The following is a 25,324-nucleotide window of genomic DNA, read 5'->3' on the forward strand; positions in this document are numbered from 1 at the left end:
AAAGAAACAGAAAATCTGAATAGACCAAATACCAGCAAGGAAATTGAATTGGTAATTGAAAAACTATCTGAGAACAAAACTCCCTGAACCATATGGTTTCACTGCTGAAAATTATCAAGCATTTAGTGAAGACCTAAGATCCGTCCTCCTCAAAGTTTTCCAAAGAGTACAAGAGGAAGGAATACTCCCAAACTCATTCAACAAAACCAACATTACTCTAATACCAAAACCAGGCAAAGACAACACACAAAAAAGAAAATTACAGACCAATATCACTGATGAATATAGAGGCAAAAATACTAAACAAAACATTAGCAAACTGAATTAAAAATTACATGAAAAAGATCATCCATCATGATCAAGTAGAATTAATCCCAGGGATGTAGGGATGATACAACATTTGAAAATCCATCAACATTATCCACCACATCAATGAAAAGAAGGACAAAAACGACAATTATCTCCAAAGATACTAAAAAAGCATTCGACAAAATTCAACATCCATCCATAATAAAAACTCTCAACAAATTGGGTATAGAGGGCAAGTATCTCAACATAATAAAGCCCATATATGACAAACCCACAGCCAATATTATACTTAACAGCGAGAAGTTGAAAGCTTTTCCTTTAAGATCGGGAACAAGACAAGGATGCCCACTCTCCCCACTTTTATTCAACATAGTACTGGAGGTCCTAGCCACGGCAATCAGACAAAACCAAGTAATAAAAGGCATCCAGATTGGCAAGGAAGAAGTCAACCTGTCCCTGTTTGCAGATGACATGATATTTACATTAAAAAACCCTAAAGAATCCAATCCAAAACTACTAGATCTAATATCTGAATTCAGCAAAGTTAGAGGATACAAAATTAATACACAGGAATCTGTGTCATTCCTATACACTAATGATGAACTAGAAGAAAGAGAAATTAGGAAAACAATTCCATTCACAATAGCATCAAAAAGAATAAAATACCTAGGAATAAACCTAACCAAGGAAGTGACAGACCTATACTGCAAAAACTACAAGATACTCGGGAGAGAAATTAAACATGATACCAATAAATGGAAACACATCCCATGCTCATGGATAGGAAGAATTAGTATTGTCAAAATGACCATCCTGCCTAAAGCAATCTACAGATTCAATGCAGTGCCTATCAAAATACCAACAGCATTCTGCAACGAACTAGAGAAAATCATTCTAAAATTCATATGGAACCACAAAAGACCCAGAATAACCAAAGCAATCCTGAGAAGGAAGAATAAAGCAGGGGGAATTATGCTCCCTGACTTCAAGCTCTACTACAAAGCCACAGTAATCAAGATAATTTGGTACTGGCAAAAGAACAGACCGATAGACCAATGGAACAGACTAGAGAGCCCTGATATAAACCCAACCATATATGGTCAATTAATATATGATAAAGGAGCCATGGATATACAATGGGGAAATGACAGCCTCATCAACAGCTGGTGGTGGGAAAACTGGACAGTTAAATGAAAGAGAATGAAACTGGATTATTGTCTTACCCCAAACAGAAAAGTAAACTTGAAATGGATCAAAGACCTGAATGTTAGTAATGAAACCATAAAACTTGTAGAAGAAAACATAGGCAAAAATCTCTTAAATATAAAAATGAGCAACTTTTTCCTGAACGCAACTCCTCGGACACAGGAAACAAAAACAAAAATGAACAAATGGGACTACATCATGCTAAAAAGCTTCTGTACAGCAAAGGACACTATCAGTAGAACAAAAAGGCATCCTACAGTATGGAAGAATATATTTGTAAAGACATATCTGGCACAGGGTTAACATCCAAAATACATAAAGAACTCATATGCCTCAACACCCAAAAAGCAAATAACCCTATTAAAAAATGGGTGGAAGATCTGAACAAACACTTCTCCAAAGAGAAAATTCAGATGGCCAACAGGCACATGAAAAGATGCTCCATGTCACTAATTATGAGGGAAATGCAAATTAAAACGATAATGAGATATCACCTCACACCAGTTAGGATGGCCAACATAGAAAAGAATAGGAACAACAAATGCTGGAGAGGATGCAGAGAAAGGGGAACCCTCCTACACTGCTGGTGGGAATGTAAAATAGTTCAACCATTGTGGAAAGCAGTATAGAAGTTCCTCAAAAAACTAAAAATAGATATAACTTTTGACCCAGGAATTCCACTCCTACGAATTTACCCTAAGAATGCAGGATCCCAGTTTCAAAAAGACATATGCACCCTTATGTTTATCGCAGCACTATTTACAATAATCAAGAAATGGAAGCAACCTTAAGTGTCCATCAGTAGATGAATGGATAAAGGAGAGGTGGTAAATATATACAATGGAATATTATTCAGCCATAAGAAGAAAACAAATCCTACCATTTGCAACAACATGGAGCTAAAGGGTATTATGCTCAGTGAAATAAGCCAGGCGGAGAAAGACAGTACCAAATGATTACATTCATCTGTGGATCATAAGAATAAAGCAAAAGCTGAAGGGACAAAACAAGCAGCAGACTCACAGAACCCAAGAATGGACTAACAGTTGTGAAAGGGAAAGGGACTGGGGGTGGTGGGTAGTAAGGGAGGGATAAGGAGAATAAGGAGTATTACGATTAGCTCACATACTGTAGCAGGGGGGCACAGAGAAGGCAGTATAGCACAGAGAAGACGAGTAGTGATTCTATAGCATCTTACTATGCTGATGGACAGTGGCTGTAATGGGGTATGCGGTAGGGACTTGATAATGTGGGAAATGTAGTAATCACAATGTTGCTCATGTAATTGTATATTAATTATACCAAAACAAAATAAATAAGTAAATTTTAAAATAAAGAGATTTTGCCTCTATTTTCTTCTAAGAGTTTTATGTTTTCATGACTTACATTCAGGTATTTCATCTATTTTGATTTTACTTTTGTGTATGGAGTTAGACAATAACCCAGTTTCATTCTCTTACATGTAGCTGTCCAGTAATGCAAACACCAGTTGTTGAAGAGGCCGTCATTTTCCCTTTATCATATATTAATTGACCATATAAGGTTGGGTTTATACCTGGGATCTCTATTTTGTTCCATTAGTCTATGTGTCTATTCTTGTGCCAGGACCAAATTGTCTTGATTACTGTGGCTTTCTAGTAGAGCTTGAAGTCAGGGAGCGTAATGCCTCCAGCTTTATGCCTCCTTCTCAGGATTTCTTTGGCTATTCAGGGACTTCTGTGGTTCCATATGAATTTTAGAACTATTTGCTCTAGTTCGTTGAAAAATGCCATTCATATTTTGATATGGAATGCACTTAATCTGTAGGTTGCTTTAGTCAGGATGGTCATTTTGACTATATTAATTCTTCCTATCCATGAGCACGGGATGTGTTTCCATTTATTGGTATCTTCTTTAATTACTCTCATGAGTGTTTTGGAGTTTTCAGGGTATAGGTCTTTCACTTCCTTGGTTAGGTCTATTCCTAGGCATTTTATTCTTTTTGATAAAATTGTGAATGGGATTGTTTTCCTGATTAATCTTTCTGCTAGTTCATCATTAGTGTATAGGAATACAAGAGATTTCTGTGTATTAATTTTGTATCCTGAAACTTTGATGAATTATTAGTTCTAGTTGTTCTGGGGTGGATTCTTTAGGGTTTTCTATGTACAATATCATGTCATCTGCAAACAGTGACAGTTTAACTTCTTCCTTAACAATCTTTTATTTCTTTGTGCTGTCTGATTGCCAGGGCTACAACCTCCAGAACTATGTTGCATAAAAGTGGGGAGAGTGGACATCCTTGTTTTGTTCCTGATCTTAAAGGAAAAGCTTTCAGCTTCTCATTGTTAAGGATGATGTTCGCTGTGGGTTTATCACATATGGCATTTATTATGTTGAGGTACTTGCCCTCTATACCCATTTTGGTGAGAGTTTTTATCATGAATGGATGTTGAATTTTGTTGAATGGTTTTTCAGGATCATGTGGTTTTTGTCCTTTTTTTTTGATGGGGTAGATGATCTTGATGGATTTTCCAATATTGTACCATCCTTGCATCCCTAGAATAAATCCTACCTGATCATGATGGATGACCTTTATGAATTAGTTTTTTAATTTGATTTGCTAATATTTTGCTGAGTATTTTTACATGTATGTTCGTCAAGGTTATTGGTCTGTAATTTTCTTTTATTGTGGTGTTTTTGCCTAGTTTTCGTACTAGAGTGATGCTCGCCTCATAAAATGAGTTTGGAAGTATTCCCTCTTCTACATTTTGGAAAACTTTAAGGAGGATGGTTATTAGGTCTTCACTATATGTTGGATAAAGTTCAACTGTGAAGGCATCTGGTCCAGGGGTTTTGTTCGTAGGTACTTTTTTGATTACCAATTCAATTTCATTGCTGATAATTGGTCTGTTCAGATTTCTGTTTCTTCCTGGGTCAGCCTTGGAAGTTTGTATTTTTCTAGAAAGTTATCGATTTCTTCTAGGTTATCCAATTTGTTAGCATATAATTTTTCATAGTATTCTCTAATAATTCTTTGTATTTCTGTGGTATCCATACTCATTTTTTCCTTTCTCATTTCTGATTCTGTTTATGTGTGTACTCTCTATTTTTTCCTTAATCAGTCTGGCTAGGAAGTTATTTTATTTTCTCGACGAATCAGAACCTGTTTTCATTGATCCTTTCTATTGTTTTATTCTTGTTGATTTAATTTATTTCTGCTCTAATCTTCATTATGTCTCTCCTTCTACTTACTTTGGGCCTCGTTTGTTCTTTCTCTAATTTTGTTAATTGTGAGTTTAAACTGTTCATATGAGATTGTTCTTTTTTCCTGAGGTAGGACTCTACTCCAGTATACTTCCCTCTTAGCACAGCCTTTGCTGTGTCCCACAGATTTTGTGGTGTTGAATTATTGTTTTCATTTGTCTCCATGTATTGCCTGATCTCTGTTTTATTTGGTCATTGATCCATTGATTATTTAGGAGCATGTTGTTAAGCTTCCATGTGTCTGTGGACTTTTTCATTTTCTTTGTATAATTTATTTCTAGTTTCATAACTTTGTGGTCTGTAAACTAGTTGGTACAATTTCAATCTTTTTGAATTTACTGAGCCTCTTTTTGTGGCCTAGTATGGGATCTATTCTGAAAAATGTTCCATGTGCACTTGAGAAGAATGTGTATCCTGTTGCTTTTGGGTGGAGTGTTCTGTAGATGTCTCTTAGGTCCATCTGTTCTAATGTGTTGTTCAGTGCTTACATCTCTTTACTTATTTTCTGTCTGGTTGATCTGTCCGTTGGAGTGAGTGGAGTGTTGAAGTCTCCTAGAATGAATGCATTACATTCTATTTCCCCCTTTTAATTTTGTTAGTGTTTGTTTCACATATGTAGGTGGTCTGTGTTGGGTACATAGATGTTTTATAATGGTTATATCTTCTTGTTGGACTGACCCCTTTATCATTACGTAATGTCCTTCTTTGTCTTTTGTGACTTTCTTTGTTTTGAAGTCTATTTTGTCTGATACAAGTACTGCAACTCCTGCTTTTTTCTCCCTATTAGTTGCATGAAGTATCTTTTTTCCATCCCTTTACTTTTAGTCTATGTATGTCTTTGGGTTTGAAGTGAGTCTCTTGTAGGCAGCATATAATTGGGTCTTTTTTTTTATCCATTCAGTGACTCTATGTCTTTTGATTGGTGCATTCTGACCATTTACATTTAGGGTGATTATCAATTGATCTGTACTTATTGCTATTGCAGGCTTTAGATTCTTGGTTAACAAACATTCAAGATAACTTCCTTACTATCTAACAGTCTAATTTAACTTAGTATGCTATTACAAATACAATCTAAAGGGTTTTTTTTCCTCCTTTTTCTTCCTCCTCCATTCTTTATATTTTAGGTATCATATTCTGTACTCTTTATTTATCCCTTAACTGATTTTGGGGGTGGTTGACTTGATTTTAGATCTGCTTAGTAATTAATTGGTGTACTTTCTTTACTGGAGTTTTATTTCTCCTGGATACATCTATTTAGCCTTAGGAGCACTTCCATTCATAGCAGTCCCTTCAAAATACACTGTAGAGATGGTTTATTGAAGGTAAATTCTCTCAGCTTTTGCTTATCTGAAAATTGTTTAATCCCTCCTTCAAATTTAAATGATAATCTTACTGGGTAGAGTACTCTTGGTTCAAGGCCCTTGTGCTTCATTACATTAAATATACCATGTCACTCCCTTCCAGCCTGTAAGGTATCTGCTGAGAAGTCTGATGATAGCCTGATGGGTTTTCCTTTGTGTGTGATCTTTTTTTTCTCTCTGGCTACTTTTACTACTCTATGCTTGTCCTTGATCTCTGCCATTTTAATTATTATGTGTCTTGGTGTTGTCTTCCTTGGGTCCCTTGTGTTGGGAAACCTGTACAACTCCATGGCCTGAGAGGCTACCTCTTTCCCATATTGGGGAAGTTCTCAGCAATTACCTCATCAAAGACATTTTCTATCCCTTTTTCTCTCTTCTTCTTCTGATACACCAATAGTGTGAATATTGTTCTGTTTGGATTGGTCTCACAGTTCTCTCAATATTCTTTCATTCTTGAAAATCATTTTTTCTCTCTGTGCCTCTGCTTCTTTGTATTCTCTAATTTCTGTCATTTCCTGTCCCTCTACTTCATCTAATCTGCTTTTAAATCCCTCCATTGTATGTTTCATTTCACATACTGTATTCAACATTTGTATCTCATTCCTAAATTCCTCCCTGAGTTCTTGAATATTTTTCTGTAGCTTCGTGAGCATGTTGATTATTTTTATTTTGAAATCATTGATTCATGAAGTTTCACTCTGGCCCTCTTTCTGGTGTTTGTGGGATTTTGGTTTGAACCAGGCTCCTTTAACATTTCATATTTGTTAAGTGGCACCCTCTAGTGCTCAGAAACTCTACTCTCTGGAGCTGCTCAACCTCTGAAGTAATGGCAGGGGTCACAGGCAAGCAGCACTGGTGCCTGTTTGGAGGAAAGAGGTCTTTCCTGCTTCCCAGCTTCAGTGCCTGTCTCCACTGCCTGGGCCAGTGGGCCAAGTGCACAGGGAGAAGCTTCTACGCTTTGCATATGTTGCTGCCATAGGCAGAGCCACCCTCTGGCTGGCCTTGTGCAATGCGGGGACAGCCGGTGCTTGCCAGGGGGCAAGTGCAACAGACTTCATATTGCAGTGGGGTTCCTCAGAGCTCTGTAGCCAGCCAGTGCAGATAGAGTGCCTGAAGCTCCTGAAAGTTCCCAACGTGCTTGGCAGAGTTCCCGGAAAATTTTGTCCACTTGTCCTTCTCCTGAGCGGCAAGCTCTGTGCAATCCTTGCCCCTTTAGTGGCCCTCTCACTGTTAGGAAATCTCTCAGACTGCCTGCCTTTCTTTTGTCCCAGAGCGGCCGGATGTGGATCTCTTTTTTCCAAAAGTGGCTAGAATCTCAGACTCTTCAAAGTATTCTTAGAGAATAAAAGCCTGTCTTAGCTTTCCAACCCCACTAATCTCCAGAGCACCATGTAATGTAGGTTCGTCCTCCCAGAACAGATCTCCAGGGCTGGGTGTTCAGCAGTCCTAGGCCTCCACCCCCTCCCTGCTGCTCCATTTCTCTTCCTCTCTCCAATGAGCTGGTATGGGGAAAGGCTTGGGTTCTGCCGGATCGTGGCTTTGGTACTTTACCCTTTTCCTTGAGGTCTGCTGGTTTCCCCAGGTGTAGACAGTCTGCCACAGCCTTCTTTCCTGTTGCTCTTTCAGGATTTGATGTATTTGCTATATTTTCATATTATATGTGGTTTTGGGGGGAGGTTTGTGTCTCACCACTCATGCCATCTTTAATCCCACCCCCACATATAACTTTTGACTCCCCAAAAACTTAACTCCTAAAGCTTACTGTTGACTAGCAGCCTTACCCATACCAAAACAGTCAATTAACACACACTTTGTATATGTATTACATATTATATTCTTAGAATAAAGTAAGCTAGAGAAAAGAAAATGTTTTTTTTTCGAATTGTCACAAATCTCCAAATAATTTTCCAACATATTTTTTTGAAGAAATCTACTTCTATGTGGACCCCTGCAGTTCACTCATGTTGTTCAAGGGTCAACTATACTTCAACGGCACTATGTGAAAATTTACTTTTAAGGTTACTGTAAGTCTACCTGGTAATTTCAGGATGTAGTCCCTCAAGAATGACTAAAATACTAGGCATACGAACGTGACTAACCTGCAGTGAAAGAATGAATGTGGTTCACCTCTGACTTATCCTGGGTGGTAATGAAAGGGGACCAGCAGGAAGAGGTATATTTCTAGCACCACTGGGGCTCTACCCAAGACAAATGGCCTCAAGCTCTGCAGGTCAGACAGCTCTATCTCTACAAAGCCCCTACAGGAACATCATCTGACTTCTCCCTGATCCCCAGCACAGATACAATGGCAGCTCTAACTGAATGAGCACCATGAAAACTTCTCCACAAAAGGGACCATAGTGCAGCTGTCAAAGCCACAAGGTAGGCACTGATTGCCCAGAAAAGACCCTGCCAGGCTATTTCAAAATCAGGCCAGAAAATTCTGGTATGCTCAACTAGTTCTAGTACCAACTCACTCAGTACCCAAACTGGGTTTATTTGAGGATAGACCTTCAAGCCAGGTTTCTTACTCTCTAGAATGTATAACTAAGTAAGTAAATTCCTTATATCTTACTATTATATACTTTTCCAACCCTGGGTCTCCCATCAACCAATTCCACTGATCCTACTAAAATCCTCTATTTCTTGTTAAATTTCCCAAATCCTCAACTTTTGTCAACAGTTGTCTCCCTACACCCAAGTAAAAGCTGGCTTTCCCAAAGGATATACTTTCTCTGATCGCTCTCCATTGAAGGTCATTAATGCCCCAGCACAACAGAGGAGCAGGGAAAGCATGAGCAATCTCCTGCCCTTCAGTGCTATCCCTTCATGTGAAGCACATACTCCTTTTCACTCTACCCTTCTCACTGCTCCCTTTTAGGGACTCCCAGTCAGTCTTGCCCATTCATTTTAAGAAGGCTTTGGCTCACAATCAATCTTCCCATCAAATGCCACCCCTGCCATAATCCTAGGATTCAATGTCTGAATTCCTTGATGTCTTTAATTCCCATGGCCTCATGCATCCCATCGATTTCAACTATCTAGTTTATAGGACTCCATGTGGATCCTCTCCTCACCAACAGCTCTGTCCTGGCCCATCACACCATCACTCTCATTTGCTGGTCTTTAATCTCACAGAGATATCTACTTCCCCAACTGTTATATTTTCTGCCAACCTGTCAGTCCATTCTAAATTCTCCTCCTGCCTATCCAGGCTACAATCATGGACTTATCATCCAAACTACTCTTTCACCATCACACTCAATTCACTTGCATCTCAATACTTCTGCTGTATCTACCAGCAAAATTCTAACCCTACAGTAAATCAGTAATTCCTGCCTGTTCCTCCACTATTAAAGGAAAAATTTTAAAAGGAAAAGGAGAAAAAGGGAAGAAGCAGAGGAGGAAGAGGGGCACAGAGGGAAAAGATTGAAGGAGGGAAGAAGGGTGGAAAAGAAGGTGAAGGGAAGAGGAGGAAAAAGGAGAAAGGAGGAGGATAAGACAGAAAGAAAATCACATCACCTTAAAGACTGCTGAGCTTTTGTTGTCTATCATTCATCTTCCTTCCCCATTTACCCAAACACTATTCTAGATCTTCATAATCCTCTCAAGATCATGCCACACCCTTTAGCAACTCAACTTCTTCAGGTGTGACTTTGGAGTGACATCCCCCTGACCTACTGGGCCACCAGAATCTCAGAATCTCTTCCTTCTTAGCAAAATGACTGAAGATTAACATAATCTGAAATAGACTCACTGCCAAGTAATACTATTACACTTCCCCATTCTGTCAAAAGGCAAGTAAAATAAATTTTGTGAACCTAAGTACATTTATGTGTTTTATTCTTAAGTTTCAACAGAGATCAGAAAATAACATGTGCAAATAAACTTGTGAGAAATGCGAACATACAATTAAGTCTTTCTAAAGGCTCTTTACAAGATTATGTTCAAGACTCCTAATTGCCTAACTACAAAGAACCCAGAATCCACTAATTTGGAATTTGCTTGGTAAATCCTTTCCCTATTGAGAATAAAGACACATCATAAAGTTTTAAGAGAAAATTATCCAAATTCACAGAACAGTTCTCATAACTGTATTTGAGAAACATCTATTTATATAAACATGTTATTAACAAAAATTATAACAGCAGCAGCTAACACTGGCTGAATATATACCATGTGCCTGTTCCTGTTCAAAGTGTTTTAGCTAATTTAGACCAGAAAAATACACTGAATAGGCACTATTTATTATTCTCATTTGTCAATTAAGGAATTGAAGCATAAAAGGTTAGGTAAATTGCTCCTATGTCAGACAATTTATTAAATAAAGCCAAATTCTGAATCAAGGGAATTTACCTGCCAAGCAAGCTATTAATCACCATACCATCTAGCCTAACGATTTCTAACTATTCATTTACTTAAAGCAGAAGTTTCCAAAGTATGGTCCGTGGAACCCTGGGGGGTCTCCCCCCAAAACTCTTTGGAGAAGTATGCACAGTCAAACAATTTTCATAATACCACCATGATTTTCTTTGCCTTTTCCACTGTGTTAACATTTGCACTAAAGTTATAAAAGCAATGACAGAAAAAACTGCCGGAGCCTAAGCACAACAGGCAATAGCACCAAACCACACCAGCAGCCACTACATTCTTCAGTGTCAGGTGCGCAAAGAAAAAAACAAGAGAAAATTAGAAATAAAAAATTTAAAACACTACTTAAGAATGCCCTTGGTGATGACTGGTTAGCCAGAGACGGGTAAGATTCCTCAAGGGAGGAACAACCTAAGACAGGCACAGTCGCAGGGGGCCATCTGGTGAGAACATGGGGAGCAGCAGAGGTGAGGCTTAGAACCTCCCCCCTCATGTTCTGAGAGAAATCTTCTGCATACATGGATGTTTATTGCCCTCGTCTAGCTCTGATTAACACATAGTCTACAGGCACACACCTGATCATCTACATTTGCTCTCTTACAACACTAAACTCTGTTTTCTACCTTTATCTTGTATCTACATACCACTTCAGCATTTTATTAAAAATAATAATAATAGGGGGGGCGGAAGATGGCGGCGTGAGTAGAGCAGTGGAAATCTCCTCCCAAAACAACATATATCTATGAAAATATAACAAACACAACCCTTCCTAGAATAAAGACCAGAGGACACAGGACAATATCCAGACCACATCCGCACCTGAGAGAACCCAGCGCCTCGCGAAGGGGGTAAGATACAAGCCCCGGCCCCGCGGGAGCCGAGCGCCCCTCCCCCCAGCTCCAGGCGGGAGAAGAGCAGGCAGAGCGGGAGGGAGACGGAGCCCAGGGCTGCCGAACACCCAGCCCCAGCCATCCGGGCCAGAGTGCAGGGCCCTCGATACTGGGAAAACAGGGCAGCAAGAACAGTGAGCAGGCACTGGAGGCTGGGCGACAGAGGACATAAGAAAAGCGCGCGACCATTTTTTTTTTTTTTTTTGCTTTTTTGCTGCTTTGTTTTGGCGAGCGCTTTTTGGAAGTCTTAAAGGGACAGGGACCCCAATATTAGGGAAACAGGGCAGAAAGACCGGTGAGCAGAGGCCTGAGACTGGCACCGGAGAATAAAGAAAAACGAACGACCACCTTTTTTTTTTTTTTAATTAAAAATTTTTTTTAATTTTTAATTTTTTTTTTTTAATTTTTTTTTTTTTTTTTTTTAATTAAAAAAATTTTTTTTCTTGTTTTTTTTTCTGGTCGTTGTTTTGTTTTGGCGGCTGCTTTTTGGAAGTCTTAAAGGGGCAGGGCGGGTCACTTAATCCAGAGGTAGGGAATCCGGGATCTCTGGGCACCCTAACCCCTGGGCTGCAGGGAGCAGGGAGGCCCCTTACGGAGATAAATAGCCTCCCAGCAGCTCCTGCTCCAACGCGACTCCACCATTTTGGAGTAGCTGCCCGAGCCAGGCCACGCCCACAGCAACAGCGGAGATTAACTCCATAGCAGCCGGGCAGGAAGCAGAAACCCTGTCTGCGCGCAGCTGCGCAGCACAAGCCACTAGAGGCCGCTGTTCTCCCAGGAGAGGAGGGCCACAAACCAACAAGAAAGGAAGTCCTTCCAGCCGTCACTCGTCCCAGTTCTGCAGACTATTCCTATCACCATGAAAAGGCAAAGCTACAGGCAGACAAAGATCACAGAGACAACACCAGAGAAGGAGACAGACCTAACCAGTCTTCCTGACAAAGAATTCAAAATAAGAATCATAAACATGCTGACAGAGATGCAGAGAAATACGCAAGAGAAATGGGATGAAGTCCGGAAGGAGATCACAGATGCCAGAAAGGAGATCGCAGAAATGAAACAAACTCTGGAAGGGTTTATAAGCAGAATGGATAGAATGCAAGAGGCCATTGATGGAATTGAAATCAGAGAACAGGAACGCATAGAAGCTGACATAGAGAGAGACAAAAGGATCTCCAGGAATGAAACAATCTTAAGAGAACTGTGTGACCAATCTAAACGGAGCAATATCCGTATTATAGGGGTCCCAGAAGAAGAAGAGAGAGGCAAAGAGATGGAAAGTATCTTAGAAGAAATAATTGCTGAAAACTTCCCCACACTGGGGGAGGAAGTAATCAAACAGACCACGGAAATACACAGAACCCCCAACAGAAAGGATCCAAGAAGGGCAACACCAAGACACATAATAATTAAAATGGCAAAGATCAAGGACAAGGAAAGAGTGCTAAAGGCAGCTAGGGAGAAAAAGGTCACCTATAAAGGGAAACCCATCAGGCTAACGTCAGATTTCTCAACAGAAACCCTACAGGCCAGAAGAGAATGGCATGATATATTTAATACAATGAAACAGAAGGGCCTTGAACCAAGGATACTGTATCCAGCACGACTATCATTCAAATATGAAGGTGGGATTAAACAATTCCCAGACAAACAAAAGCTGAGGGAATTTGCTTTCCACAAACCACCTCTACAGAACATCTTACAGGGACTGCTCTAGATGGGAGCACTCCTAGAAAGAGCACAGCACAAAACACCCAACATATGAAGAATCGAGAAGGAGGAACAAGAAGGGAGAGAAGAAAATAATCTCCAGACAGTGTATATAACAGCTCAATAAGCGAGCTAAGTTAGGCAGTAAGATACTAAAGAGGCTAACCTTGAACCTTTGGTAACCACGAATTTAAAGCCTGCAATGGCAATAAGTACATATCTTTCAATAGTCACCCTAAATGTTAATGGGTTGAATGCACCAATCAAAAGACACAGAGTAACAGAATGGATAAAAAAGCAAGACCCATCTATATGCTGCTTACAAGAAACTCACCTCAAACCCAAAGACATGTACAGACTAAAAGTCAAGGGATGGAAAAACATATTTCAAGCAAACAACAGTGAGAAGAAAGCAGGGGTTGCAGTACTAATATCAGACAAAATAGACTTCAAAACAAAGAAAGTAACAAGAGATAAAGAAGGACACTACATAATGATAAAGGGCTCAGTCAAACAAGAGGATATAACCATTCTAAATATATATGCACCCAACACAGGAGCACCAGCATATGTGAAACAAATACTAACAGAACTAAAGGGGGATATAGACTGCAATGCATTCATTCTAGGAGACTTCAACACACCACTCACCCCAAAGGATAGATCCACTGGGCAAAAAATAAGTAAGGACACGGAAGCACTGAACAACACAGTAGAGCAGATGGACCTAATAGACATCTATAGAACTCTACATCCAAAAGCAGCGGGATATACATTCTTCTCAAGTGCACATGGAACATTCTCCAGAATAGACCACATACTAGGCCACAAAAAGAGCCTCAGAAAATTCCAAAAGATTGAAATCCTACCAACCAACTTTTCAGACCACAAAGGCATAAAACTAGAAATAAACTGTACAAAGAAAGCAAAGAGGCTCACGAACACATGGAGGCTTAACAACACGCTCCTAAATAATCAATGGATCAATGACCAAATCAAAATGAAGATCCAGCAATATCTGGAAACAAATGACAACAACAACACTAAGCCCCAACTTCTGTGGGACACAGCAAAAGCAGTCTTAAGAGGAAAGTATATAGCAATCCAAGCATATTTAAAAAAGGAAGAGCAATCCCAAATGAATGGTCTAATGTCACAATTATCGAAATTGGAAAAAGAAGAACAGATGAGGCCTAAGGTCAGCAGAAGGAGGGACATAATAAAGATCAGAGAAGAAATAAATAAAATTGAGAAGAATAAAACAATAGCAAAAATCAATGAAACCAAGAGCTGGTTCTTCGAGAAAATAAACAAAATAGATAAGCCTCTAGCCAGACTTATTAAGAAGAAAAGAGAATCAACACAAATCAACAGTATCAGAAACGAGAAAGGAAAAATCACGACGGACCCCACGGAAATGCAAAGAATTATTGGAGAATACTATGAAAACCTATATGCTAAGAAGCTGGGAAACCTAGGAGAAATGGACAACTTCTTAGAAAAATATAACCTTCCAAGATTGACCCAGGAAGAAACAGAAAATCTAAACAGACCAATTACCAGCAACGAAATTGAAGAGGTAATCAAAAAACTACCAAAGAACAAAACCCCCGGGCCAGATGGATTTACCTGGGAATTTTATCAGACATACAGGGAAGACATAATACCCATTCTCCTTAAAGTTTTCCAAAAAATAGAGGAGGAGGGGATACTCCCAAACTCATTCTATGAAGCTAACATCACCCTAATACCAAAACCAGGCAAAGACCCCACCAAAAAAGAAAACTACAGACCAATATCCCTGATGAACGTAGATGCAAAAATACTCAACAAAATATTAGCAAACCGAATTCAAAAATACATCAAAAGGATCATACACCATGACCAAGTGGGATTCATTCCAGGGATGCAAGGATGGTACAACATTCGAAAGTCCATCAACATCATCCACCACATCAACAAAAAGAAAGACAAAAACCACATGATCATCTCCATAGATGCTGAAAAAGCATTTGACAAAGTTCAACATCCATTCATGTTAAAAACTCTCAGCAAAATGGGAATAGAGGGCAAGTACCTCAACATAATAAAGGCCATCTATGATAAACCCACAGCCAACATTATATTGAACAGCGAGAAGCTGAAAGCATTTCCTCTGAGATCGGGAACAAGACAGGGATGCCCACTCTCTCCACTGTTATTTAACATAGTACTGGAGGTCCTAGCCACGGCAATCAGACAAAATAAAGAAATACAAGGAATCCAGATTGGTAAAGAAGAAGTTAAACTGTCACTATTTGCAGATGACATGATACTGTACATAAAAAACCCTAAAGACTCCACCCCAAAACTACTAGAACTGATATCGGAATACAGCAAAGTTGCAGGATACAAAATCAACACACAGAAATCTGTGGCTTTCCTATATACTAACAATGAACCAACAGAAAGAGAAATCAGGAAAACAACTCCATTCACAATTGCATCAAAAAAAATAAAATACCTAGGAATAAACCTAACCAAAGAAGTGAAAGACTTATACTCTGAAAACTACAAGTCACTCTTAAGAGAAATTAAAGGGGACACTAACAGATGGAAACTCATCCCATGCTCGTGGCTAGGAAGAATTAATATCGTTAAAATGGCCATCCTGCCCAAAGCAATATACAGATTTGATGCAATCCCTATGAAACTACCAGCAACATTCTTCAATGAACTGGAACAAATAATTCAAAAATTCATATGGAAACACCAAAGACCCCGAATAGCCAAAGCAATCCTGAGAAAGAAGAATAAAGTAGGGGGGATCTCACTACCCAACTTCAAGCTCTACTATAAAGCCATAGTAATCAAGACAATTTGGTACTGGCACAAGAGCAGAGCCACAGACTAATGGAACAGACTAGAGAATCCAGACATTAACCCAGACATATATGGTCAATTAATATTTGATAAAGGAGCCATGGACATACAATGGCGAAATGACAGTCTCTTCAACAGGTGGTGCTGGCAAAACCGGACAGCTACATGTAGGAGAATGAAACTGGACCATTGTCTAACCCCATATACAAAAGTAAACTCAAAATGGATCAAAGACCTGAATGTAAGTCATGAAACCATTAAACTCTTGGAAGAAAACATAGGCGAAAACCTCTTAGACATAAACATGAGTGACCTCTTCTTGAACATATCTCCCCGGGCAAGGAAAACAACAGCAAAAATGAGTAAGTGGGACTATATTAAGCTGAAAAGCTTCTGTACAGCAAAAGACACCATCAATAGAACAAGAAGGATCCCTACAGTATGGGAGAATATATTTGAAAATGACACATCCGATAAAGGCTTGACGTCCAGAATATATAAGGAGCTCTCACGCCTCAACAAACAAAAAACAAATAACCCAATTAAAAAATGGGCAGAGGAACTGAACAGACAGTTCTCCAAAAAAGAAATACAGATGGCCAACAGACACATGAAAAGATGCTCCACATCGCTAATTATCAGAGAAATGCAAATTAAAACTACAATGAGGTATCACCTCACACCAGTAAGGATGGCTGCCATCCAAAAGACAAACAACAACAAATGTTGGCGAGGCTGTGGAGAAAGGGGAACCCTCCTACACTGCTGGTGGGAATGTAAGTTAGTTCAACCATTGTGGAAAGCAGTATGGAGGTACATCAAAATGCTCAAAACAGACTTACCATTTGACCCAGGAATTCCACTCCTAGGAATTTACCCTAAGAATGCAGCAATCAAGTTTGAGAAAGACAGATGCACCCCTATGTTTATTGCAGCACTATTTACAATAGCCAAGAATTGGAAGCAACCTAAATGTCCATCAATAGATGAATGGATAAAGAAGATGTGGTACATATACACAATGGAATACTACTCAGCTATAAGAAAAGGGCAAATCCAATCATTTGCAGGAACATGGATGGAGCTGGAGGGTATTATGCTCAGTGAAACAAGCCAAGCGGAGAAAGAGAAATACCAAATGATTTCACTTATCTGTGGAATATAAGAACAAAGGAAAAACTGAAGGAACAAAACAGCAGCAGAATCACAGAACTCAAGAATGGACTAACAGGTACCAAAGGGAAAGGGACTGGGGAGGATGGGTGGTTAGGGAGGGATAAGGGGGGGAGAAGTAGGGGGGTATTAAGATTAACATGCATGGGGGGGTAGGAGAAAAGGGAGGGCTGTACAACACAGAGAAGGCAAGTAGTGATTCTACAACATTTTGCTATGCTGATGGACAGTGACTGTAAAGGGGTTTATAGGGGAGACCTGGTATAGGGGAGAGCCTAGTAAACATAATATTCGTCATGTAAGTGTAGATTAGTGATAGCAAAAAAAAAAAAAAAAAAAAAAAAAAAAGGGCAGTTCCTGTGTGGTAACCTCCAACGAGTTCTACACAAGGGTATAAAGGGCATATAAAAGTGTAGGCAAAGGGTCTGTTTGTGTTTATACAGAGGATCAAAGCCTAATTGGGCTACCCCGAAAATGAACTAAGATACGATATGAAAGAGAACTTCCAACATCAGCACTCTCTGGAAGACTCATGCCAGAAGATGATCATCAAAAAACCCCAACAAAGATCCACGCACTGCTACAGCTGTAGATGCACTCATCCCACCAGTTCCTGGACTTGCCATGGGAATGAGGAAGGAGATATCTAAGCTGGCCTGTGCATACAGTAAAACAACAAAATTGGACTGGCTCCATACTGTTGGAACTCAACCAAGAATTTGGAGAAGTGCAAATTGTAGCGCTCCAAAGTCTTACAACTACAAACTATTTATTGTTAAAAGAACATATGGCATGTGAACAGTCCCCAGGAATGGGTTGTTTTAATTTGTCTGATTTCTCTCAGACTGTTCAAGTTCATTTGGACAATATCCACCATATCATAGATAAGTTTTCACAAATGCCTAAGGTGCCTAACTGGTTTTCTTGGTTTCACTGCAGATGGCTGGTAATTACAGATATGCTTTGGTTATGTAACTATACTCCTATTATGTTAATGTGTGTGTGCAATTTAAGTAGTAGCTTAAAACCTATACATGCTGAAGTTACTCTACAAGAAGATATATCAAAGAAATAATCAATCTTCCCATGTTTTCTTCCGCCTGCTACTTCTATAGCTTTTCTTCTTCCTTCCTAATTACAACCCTTAAATAGAATTCGTGCCTCATATCAAATTTACCGAGTATCATAATTCTTCCAAGTGGTAAAGATACCTCAAGACCAATGCTGGGCATAGAAGCCACAGGGCATAAATATGCAAAGAAGTAAAAAGCTAACTTTTTCAAACAATAAGGCTTCTCTCTCACTTACCAACTTCACATTTCCCTGTATGGCCCCGGAAGATGACTGGTTAGCCAGAGACGGGTAAGATTCCTCAAGGGAGGAACAACCTAAGACAGGCACAGTCGCAGGGGGGCCATCAGGTGAGAAATTGGGGATCAACAGAGGTGAGGCTTAGAACCTCACCCCCCCGTTCTGAGAGAAATCTTCTGCATACGTGGATGTTTTATTGCCCTGGTCTAGCTTGGATTAACACATAGTCTACAGGCACACACCTGATCATCTACATTTGCTCTCTTACAACACTAAACTATGTTTTCTACCTTTATCTTGTATCTACCTACCACTTCAGCATTTTATTAAAAATAATAATAATAAAGAGAGAAATGTGGTATCCACATATAAATCAAGTATAAAAACCAAATGAGTATTCATATTTGAACTGACTGTTTAGAGTTCATAATGCATGAGCAAAACCGAAAGTTTCTGTGATGACTGCCCTTGTACTGTTCACTATGTAACTTATTCATTATGTAAGAATTTGTTCTACATGTAAAAACTTGTTTGTTATGCCTCAGAAGATTGGAGACTGACAAAAATTAGGCTTGGGGTGGAATAATGATTGTGCATTGAGCATTGACTCCCCTATACAGAATTTTATTGTCGTTAACAACCATTTGATCAATAAATATGAGAGATGCCCTCACAAAAAAAAAAAAAAAAATGGACAGACTTCCAATGGTAAAATAAATAAGTAACCGGGATGTAATTTATAGCATAAGGAATATGGTCAAGATATTGTAACAGCTTGGTAGGGTGATAGCTGGAACCTGGAATTATGTATATAGATGTTCTACCACTGTGTTGTACACTTGAAACTAATGTAATGTAATACTGTGCGTCAACTACCCTTCAATAAAAAATAATTATTAAAAATAATAATAATAATAATAATAATAATAGAGAAATGTGGTATCCACATATAAATCAAGTTTAAAAATCAAATGAATATTCATATTTGAACTGACTGTGTATAGTTCATAATGCATGAACAAAACCGAAAGCTTCTGTGATGACTGCCCTTGCACTGTTCACCAGGTAACTTATTCACTATGTAAGAATTTGTACTCCATGTAAGAATTTGTTCGTTATGCATCAGAAGATTGGAGACTGACGAAAATTAGGCTTGGGGTGGATTAATGATTGTGCATTGAGTATTGACCCCCCTATACAGAAATTTATTGTTGTTAACAACTATTTGATCAATAAATATGAGAGATGCCCTCACAAAAAAAATATATATATATATATATAAACACACTTCCAATTGTAAAATAAATAAGTAACCGGGATGTAATGTATAGCATAAGGAATATAGTCAAAATATTGTAACAATTTGGTATGGTGATAGCTGGTACCTAGAATTATCATGTATATAAATGTTGAATCACTGTGTTGTACACCTGAAACTAATGTAATGTAATACTGTTGTCAACTACCCTTCAATAAAAAAATAATAATAATAAATAAAATTAAAAAAAAAGAATGCCCTTGGTGAAGCAGTAAAAATTACTTTTAATAAATGTCAACCCTTGAGTACACATCCTTCTGATGAGCCAGCACTTCCACAGCAAACTGAAGCACACAGCATCCCTAGGAAGTGCGCTGGTGTGCTTCTTGGGGCTACAAGGTGAATTAGGGACCATTTTCATGGAGCACCAGTTTTACTCGAAAGAATAACTGACAAACTGTGATTACTCAGACTTCATACTAAGCAGATATTTTCTTTAAAATGAATGATATGAGCCTGTCATTTTAAGAGAATAACAGAGTCCTGAGTGCAAAAGGTTTGAGAATAGCTGATTTAAAAGAAACTCTGGACAACCCTTTTTGGTCCCATTTGAGCAATGGTCTAAACTAACAGCAAATGAAACTGAAATTCTTTTAAGGTGGCATTTTCATTAAGTCTTACCATTTCTTCTCAAACAACCAAATTAGTAAAATATTATTACATACCACTTTCTAAAACTCACTCAAGGAAGTGTATGATCACTTGAATGTGCTATCTGACTCACATGATTCCTTATTAGAGTCACACTTACCTTCATCTCAATAACAGTTTGCAGAGCTTTTGTTTTAGCAGAATCAGGGGCATTCTCAAATCTCCGATGCATCTCCTATACAAAAGAAGCAAAAAAGAGAGTAAGCATCCTCCTTTTTGCTCCCTTTTTTTTAAAAGGGAGGGGACTAAAGGGGAAAAGAGAGGGAGGAGTTGTGTGCCTAAGATGATTACCCCACCCTTGTAAGACACTCTGGCCTTTTTCTGCCTCCCCATCAGGGAACCCATGGACTGCATTCAGGCTAAGGAGGTATAAGGGTCAAATATGCAGGGACAGAAGGATCCCCATTCCAGGACACCTAGTTACTTTAAATTAGTCACACAGACCCCAGCTACTACAAGAGTTGAAACTACAGCACATCCCCAAGTTGGTGTATCAACCTTCCACATGATTCTAAGACATATAATTAGAGCACCAAACAATCCCAAAAGGGAATTAAAAATATTCCCCTTTTAAAAGGAGAAATAAAAGCTGTCAGAACCAGCCTACATTGCACAAAGCTACTGAAAGCATTTATATTGACAACATCCCTTCCACAGTATCCACCCCCAGAGTAACAACCACCTGGCTACCTATGATGAAAATCTCTCTCCAGTGATGTGATAGGTAGGAAGAAAAAGAAGGTATGACTGTTGAACACATTCATGTTTTAAAATGTCGAGAAAACATGGCAATTTTTTAAATTCAAATTTTAGTGGTTCAGGATCAGGAAGGAAGGAGGCAATGGTTGTCCTATCACAGATCTTCGAGAATTACTGTACAGTCACCAGACCACCTAAGAAAGTTTCTTGTCATATTCTGTGAATGTCTCTGAGTTAATCAATCAGTACTTCCAAAGTTCTCTAGTGACCTGAGAGAACACATAGATGAATACTTTCGATCTGAACAGTGTTTCACAATAAAATGAACATATAATACTGTAATTATACCTTTTGCCTAATTTATTCATTCCTGACTGACCAGGAAGAATGGTTTGAGAGAAACAGAAAACAGAGCTGCTAACTTCATTGAGTTATCTCTTCTGAAGCAGTATCAGTAGTCCTAATGAACTGACGAAATTTCTACATTATAAATAGTCAACAGTTTAAACACCAGTAATTTCTGAACACCCACACCCTCCCACCAAATCTGGCAGCTGATACTATGGTGCAAGTAAGACACACCACCCTAACTCCAGCCTTAAATGTCCAACTAGGTATCACACTTACATGTTTTAACGGATAATTCAAACCCCACATGCCCAAAATTAAATTATTGGTGGTACCCCCAAACCTGCTCCATCCTTCAGATTCCTCAGGTCAAAAATTGTGAGCCTTCTTAAAGTCCTCCGTCTCTTTCAAGCACAATCAGGAAATCCAGTGTCTACCTTCAAAACACATCCAAAATTCAAGCACTTCTTCCATTTCCACGACTACTGCTGGAGGGAGCACCAACAAACACACACCTTATAATCCAACAGCAACCTCCTAAACAGGCTCCCTGATCTTCATCTTGCTCCTGCAGTCTACTCTGAACACAGCAGTCAGTGACCCTTGTAAACATAATTTGATCTTGGCACTCCCCTGCTCAAAATCCTGCTGTGGCTCCCAACTGACTCAAAGTAGAGCCCAAGTCCTCGAGCAGCCGACACACCTCAGCTCTTCCCCTCTTTCCTCAACCACTATGCTTCAGCAACATTGGACTCCTTGTTGTTCCTCAAATATTCCAGGCATTCCTCAATCCTCAGGGCCTTCATTCACATCAGCTGTTCCTGCTACCTGCAGCCGTTTCCACAGCCCACAGGGCAAGACTTCATCTCCTTCAAGTCTTAGTTCAAATGCCTCTTTTTTATTACTAGGGTCAGTAGTTGTGATAATCACATTATAGTTATGCCAGAAAATGCCCAAGTTTTAGAAATGCATACTAAAGTGCACAGAGGTAAATTACATGGTGCCAGGCACTCATCTAAAATCTTTGGTGAAGAAAAGAAGTAAAAGAAAAAAAAAAAAGGATATGTGAAACTACTGTGACAAAATTGTGGTGGCTGGTGTATCTGAGTGATGAGCATATGGAGATTAGTTATACTAGTCTCACTACTTCTGTGCAGGTTTGAAACGTATCATAAAAAAAGAAACAGTGTTTAATGTTCTCAGTGTAAACTACTCTATTTTAAAACTTAAAACTGACAAAAAAGAACCCACATGTCCTTTCCCCTTTACCTTATTTTTTTTCTTTTTCCCATACCACTTACCCTCTAACATAATATATATTTGTTTCTTATGTGTACTGTTTCCTTTCTAAAGAAACATGGTCTTCACTCCGTTCACTGACGAACCCAAAGTGCCTAGAACAGAAGCTGGTACATTGCTGGGTGCTTAACAACTATTTGAAGAATGAATGTTGAATGAAGGAGTAAGGAATGGCTACCAAACTTTCAAGAATTAGCTGAAGAGGGAACAATTTAACCTTTTCCTACGCCTGTGCTGAATTATTTGCCCGTCCTCTTATTTCTCATAAAGCACACTACATGGCCCTCCTTTAACACTTACTACATTATACTGGAATAATTTTCTTCTCTAACACACCAGACTGTGAACTCCTTAAGGGCAAAAACTGTCTTTTGTATTCCTCAGACACCATCTGACATGTCAGCAATCATTAAAAATTATCTCTCCTCCACATCTGTTCCTCTTTTGTTGGATGAAAAGATGAATGAATAAATGAATACATTATTAGCCAGTTTCCATCTTCACCTCTCTGCTGGACCACTCCTTCTACAACATCAAATAAAGGACCTCCTTGTTTCTAAACCTAATAGCTGTTGTCAGTCCACATCCTTCCTGAAACCCATCTAGTAGCTGACCTTTTTTTTAACCATAGGGAGAGTTAAGGGCGCAACATGTTAAAAATTTTCAATGAGTTTCCATTAAAGAATTATCCCAGCTCTAAATGCTTATCCCCTACCCATTCCCCTGTCCTACCCACAGAGACGTTTTCTAAGTTCCTGTCCTTGGAGCCCTTCTCAATTCTATAGCCCCAGTTGAGGGCCTCTACTAGCCCACAGAGTAACTTAATGTAAGTTTGAAAAAAGCAGCCCCTATGGGTAGATGCAACCCCACCCTGAAACATGGGTTGGATTTTTGGCCCCACGTGCTCCAGCAGCAAGCAGGAAGCTCTTGCTCAGCAAACTACCTGCACCCACCACCAGCCAAGGTGCAGCCCTTCCCCAGTCCCACAGATTCAACTCCCACCTTTCACGGGTAACCTGCACAATCTATTTCTCCAGCCCTATTGTGACAGCTATCACTCTCTCTTGTGCTATCGGATCTCCTTTCTATGTCTGGGGACTCCATGCTCTAAGGCAGTGTCTACCTCCCACAACACAGGTAAATTGCCACAAACTTGTTTTCCCAGCCTTTCTTGCAATTAAAGGCCAGACACATTATCCAAGCAGCCCAGTCAGACACACACATCATTTACTTTGAATTAGAATCTTGTAAGGCAAAGAAGCAGGGATGTGAATATTCAGAGACAATTCTGACAGTGAGTGATGGAGGCAGCAGCTGCCTTGAGCCTCTGGACTCTGGCTGGCAGCGGCTCAGTGGCAATGATGCAGGCAGGGCAAGCTGCTGTGCCTGCACTCTGTACCAACAGCAGACCATCTTCACCAGCCAATAAAGGGACATGACTGACGGAGGCACTGTTTCTGGCTACATAAGTTCTGCACCCAGCTCTCCACCTTCTGAGAGATACTGGCACCTATATATTTCTTCCTTTCTTCATGCTGGGGACTATGCCAAGTTTTGGAGATATGATGCTAAGAAATAATAAATTTTCTCCATTTTATCATGGAATTTTAGTCTACCATGAAAAAACAGATTTTCATCAAATAATCACCTGAACAACTCATGATGGTGGCCGATACCCTCCACAATGCTGGCACCCATGACTCACCTTTAGTTTTCATCTGAAAAGCACTAACTAGTTGCTCAATATCTCTTCCTTATCACAGTCTCTTTCTTCCCTTGACTTCTAAGACATGACACTCTCTAAGTTTTCCCTCCTGTCTTACTGGCTCCTTTTCTGCCCACTTCCTTAGGAGTGCCCTGGTCACAGGCCAAAGTCCTCTGTCCTTCACTTCTCATCTACCCTCATTCCCTTGGTGTTCTCACCCAGTCTCATAACTTGCAATACCATCCACATAATGATATCTCCCAAATTTTGCCTGCTGCTGAAATCCACACTTGCATATACTATTGCCTTCTCAGTGTCTCCATGTGTACATCTAATAAGTATCAGTGGTTAGTATGTCCACAATGCAACTCCTAATCTTCCCCTCTACATTTGTTTCATTTACACCATCCTGATTAATGGTATGCGTCCACTCAGTTGTTTAGGCCAAAAAGATGGGACTCTCCTTTTTCTCACACCTACATCCAAGCCAGCTGGAAATCCTGTGATAGCTATTTTCAAAATGTCACCAGAAACTGGATGCATCTTTTTACCTCCACTGCCATATTGATCCGAGACACCATTATGTCTTGCATAGATTAGACCAAAAATCTCCCAAAGTTGACCTCCCTATTCACAGTAGGGCAGCTACAGTGCTCTTTTTAAAAAAAGAACTCAAAATATGCTTGAAAACTTCAAAAGCTCACAGTTAAGAGTTACAGTCCTTATGTTGGCCTAGGAGGCCTTATGTGACCTGGCCCCATTACCCGTCTGTCTTCCTCTCTTACTCTTTTCTCCCCTGTCTCCAGCCACACCAGCCTCCTTGCTTGTCCTCAATACATCAGTCCTGTCCCTGACTTAAGGC

At 39.5% G+C, this 25,324-nt stretch overlaps 1 protein-coding gene across 15 annotated transcripts in view; it reads right to left on the reverse strand.

The window, feature by feature from the left end:
* ERC1 (ELKS/RAB6-interacting/CAST family member 1) overlaps positions 1 to 25,324 on the reverse strand; it is a 730,429-nt gene that overhangs the window by 570,755 nt on the left and 134,350 nt on the right. For all 15 annotated transcript variants that reach the window (XM_057492538.1, XM_036907416.2, XM_057492541.1 and 12 more), the window contains one exon: positions 20,512 to 20,586. In XM_057492538.1, coding sequence (XP_057348521.1) covers positions 20,512 to 20,586 — 75 coding nt within the window. The remainder of the gene's footprint in view (positions 1 to 20,511; positions 20,587 to 25,324) is intronic.

The sequence above is a fragment of the Manis pentadactyla genome, chromosome 14, assembly GCF_030020395.1.
Source record: "Manis pentadactyla isolate mManPen7 chromosome 14, mManPen7.hap1, whole genome shotgun sequence".
Lineage (NCBI taxonomy): Eukaryota > Metazoa > Chordata > Mammalia > Pholidota > Manidae > Manis > Manis pentadactyla.